The following is a 3,490-nucleotide window of genomic DNA, read 5'->3' on the forward strand; positions in this document are numbered from 1 at the left end:
TGAGTAAAAGGAAGGTTAGTCTCTGACATCCTAAACCTTTTCTTTTTGATTTGGTGCATCTTAACGTTGATGAGCTTTAGTATATTTGATCCTAATTTTGAACATGATGGCTGCATGTAATATTTAATGATTCTCCAGGTTGCAGGATCTGATTAGCGTGAAACTGTGAATCAGATAAACACGTGCAGTTCCCTAGTGGGCATTAGGGAGAAAGATAATCGGGAAAAGTCATTATTCATCTAATAAAATCATTTTAAAGAGACATGTGAAATTACATTGTCACTTGCCTATAAACCTGTATGAAAAAAAAGAAGAAAACTATGTTGCTGTAGCTCTAAACACCATGAGATGTTTAAGTCGGTCTGATTACTGTGTTGTGGAATAATTTGGATGAAGTCATGTGCTGCCTTGTATTAATTGGACCACTCCAGCCTCCTTGTGGACCTCAGCCTGCGAAAATAACTTCATATTTATGTTTACAAGATTTTTGTAATTAAATTTCATGTGAGTTCTTACAAGCGACAATCACGTGGCTGCTACAGGGGAAATGATCTTCACATCTTCAGCATACTACAGGTTTTATCAGTGACCTCTACTGTACACTTCCTATATCACATCCTATTACAGTTTGTACTAATCAGAGAACAGATCTTATTCGCAGGTGTTTTGGTGTGAAGGTTTTTGTTAAACAGTAAGGGAAGGTGTGTGGCTGTGCTTACTCGCAGCACAGAAATATACTGCACTGTCCTCAGAAGTTGTGGATATGAGCAGAAACGCGTCCCGTGCAGCGTGTCCTGTAATGTTGAATCGTGATTTAAACTTCTCCTCAGGAGTGAACCGTTCATTCGTGAGCGTTCCAATGAGCTCAATAGAGTCACTGAGAGTTTTTTGTTGATACCAGAACATGTTGTAATAGCTGGCATCACCATGCCGACAGCTGAGGTTTGCTTTGCTCTGCCCAGTTGAAATTATCAGATGTTCTGGTTTTTGCTGGACGTTAAGAGAAGATATCACTGTTGCTATAAGGAAAAGTGATTTGCAAGTTTATTTTACAAGTTACAAGAGATAATTTTGGATACATTTTATAACCATGCTTACCTTTAATAATGATAATAATTACACATGAAATAATATGTTTAACCATGTTGAGTATTCTCCAGTCTTTCCAGTCTGTAGTCGTGATTTGAACTTACTGTATGTTATAGTCTCATGATAGAATCAGTGACTCCGCCTTCCTTTTGATTTTTTATCCTCTCTCTCTCTCTCTCTCTCTCTCTCTCAGTACAGTGACTCAGGACGGGATTTCAGTGCACAGTTTAGTGTATATATAGTATCGTGTTTTCCTTAAATCAGTTCATGATTTTGCATGAAGTCAGCACTATCTAGTAGGGAGAGGATGAGAATACTTCATTATCCTGTAGACCATCCATGCCTGCTAATGTTAAACCTCAGCTTCTCAGGGTTTGGTGATTTCAGGAAATAATCTCCACAATAATTAATTTTTCTTTCATAACTCTACGTCTCGTTCCAAAAGCTTGGGTTGTTGTAAGAGCAGTGAAGTATCCTTTAGACTTTTTAGTAAATCTTGAGGAGTCTAGGCAATTTATTTACTGAACCTGATGCTGTTTTCGATGAATTTTTAATGAAGTGTTCAATCCTCTATTTTTAGACTCTAAACCATTTTGGGTCTTAAATTAACAGAAAAATGTAAAATTCCATAAAAGAGAAAAATGCCTATGGACCCAAACATTTGGGCCATCCTGTATATTTTAGAACAAATTTAGCACACTATATCACATCTTAATAACATAATTTAGGATGTTTTAAGAATCAGGAGTCATAACTACATTAATCATTCCAACACCTTAACCATTGAGCTACAGTATCCCTCCCCTTCATGACTTCCCTTAATGCCATGTGGCTGAAACAAGGATTCAAGGATTCTTTATTGTCATACCAGCACACTTCCATGTTATGGTACGAAATTAGGACCCAGGTCCCATTTAAGGGACATAGATAACAGAGTAATATAAATATGAGGATGTATATATGTGTATATACATGAATATAAATAAAAGCAGTCAGAGATATATTATGCAAGAATTAAGACATAAGCTATACATAGTGTATTGCAATTTTTCAGAAACTGTATTGCACACTTTGTACATTGGACTTATTGGGTTATATATGTATTGCACCATAAGGTTATATATTACACTAAAAATATAGAGATATATTGTAATTAAATACTATCCATAGTTAGCAGCTTGTGATTGTGTTTGGTGGGAGAGGACCTAAAGAGCACGGCTAGAGTTCAGCAGGCTAATTGCCTCAGGGTAGAAGCTGTTTTGGAGCCTGATGGTCTTGCACTGGAGGCTCCTCAGCCTTCAGCCTTCTTCACATCTTCGGCATACTACAGGTTTTATCAGTGACCCCTACTGTACACTTCCTATATCACATCCTATTACAGTTTGTACTAATCAGAGAACAGATCTTATTCGCAGTTGTTTTGGTGTGAAGGTTTTTGTTAAACAGAAAGGGAAGGTGTGTGGCTGCGCTTACTCGCAGCACAGAAATATACTGCACTGTCCTCAGGAGTTATAGTGGATATGAGCAGGAACGCGTCCCCTGTAGCCTGTCCTGAAATGTTGAATCGTGATTTAAACTTGTCCTCAGGAGTGAATCTTTCATACTGAAGCATTCCAATGAGCTCAATGGAGTCACCAGCTGCCTTCTGCTGATACCAGAGCATTACGGTATAGCTACTGTCACCATGCCGACAGCTGAGGTTTGCTTTCTTTTGCTCTAGTCTCATTATTAGATGTTCTGGTGTTTGCTTGACGTTGAGGGAAGACATCACTGTTGCTATAAGAACATTGATATGTATATTAATTATACAAGATCAAAACAAAGGTTTTTTTATTAGGTAAATTTGTTAATCATACTTACCTTGAAGACTGATAAGAATTATATTTGAGATAATAATTTTAACCATCTTGTTAAGTATTCTCCACTCCTTTCAGGCTGTAATTATGTTTTTAACTTATTATATGTTCTATTTAAATAATGAAATCTCTGTCACAAAAGCCTGCCTGTTGACTCTTTATCCTCTGGCTCTCAGTACATCATGACATGACACAGGAAGTTATCATGTGACACAGTGCACAGTTTAGTGTGTGTTTCTTCTCTCCTCTTCTCTCTCTCTCTCTCTCTCTCTCTCTCTCTGTTTTCCTCTCCCTGCCCTTCTGTCGAACTGCACATGCGCTGCTAAGCTGCCGCTGATCCAGACCCCTCTACCCTCTGGACCTGTCTGACTTGTCCTGAAGATCTTGTCACACAGATGTCCTGTGTGGTTTGTCTGGGATGCGTGTGGTGACTGGGGATGGTTCCACTTTTCCATGAAGAACGGTCCTGTCCTCGGCTGGTGCAGACAGCTGTTCTCTGAGGGCTTGTGACTGCAGTCACTCGATAGTTCAGGACTGGAGTTTCC

The 3,490-nt window shown here is 38.6% G+C and overlaps 1 gene segment (V, D, J or C); it reads right to left on the reverse strand.

Annotated features, from left to right (window-relative positions):
• Window positions 1-2,527: 2,527 nt before the first annotated feature.
• Window positions 2,528-3,113, reverse strand: LOC128535690 (T cell receptor beta variable 4-2-like). The segment is given in 2 exon segments: window positions 2,528-2,865; window positions 2,950-3,113. Coding segments are annotated over 2 exon segments (384 nt in total).
• Window positions 3,114-3,490: the final 377 nt, after the last annotated feature.

Source organism: Clarias gariepinus, chromosome 13, assembly GCF_024256425.1.
Source record: "Clarias gariepinus isolate MV-2021 ecotype Netherlands chromosome 13, CGAR_prim_01v2, whole genome shotgun sequence".
NCBI classification, from domain to species: domain Eukaryota; kingdom Metazoa; phylum Chordata; class Actinopteri; order Siluriformes; family Clariidae; genus Clarias; species Clarias gariepinus.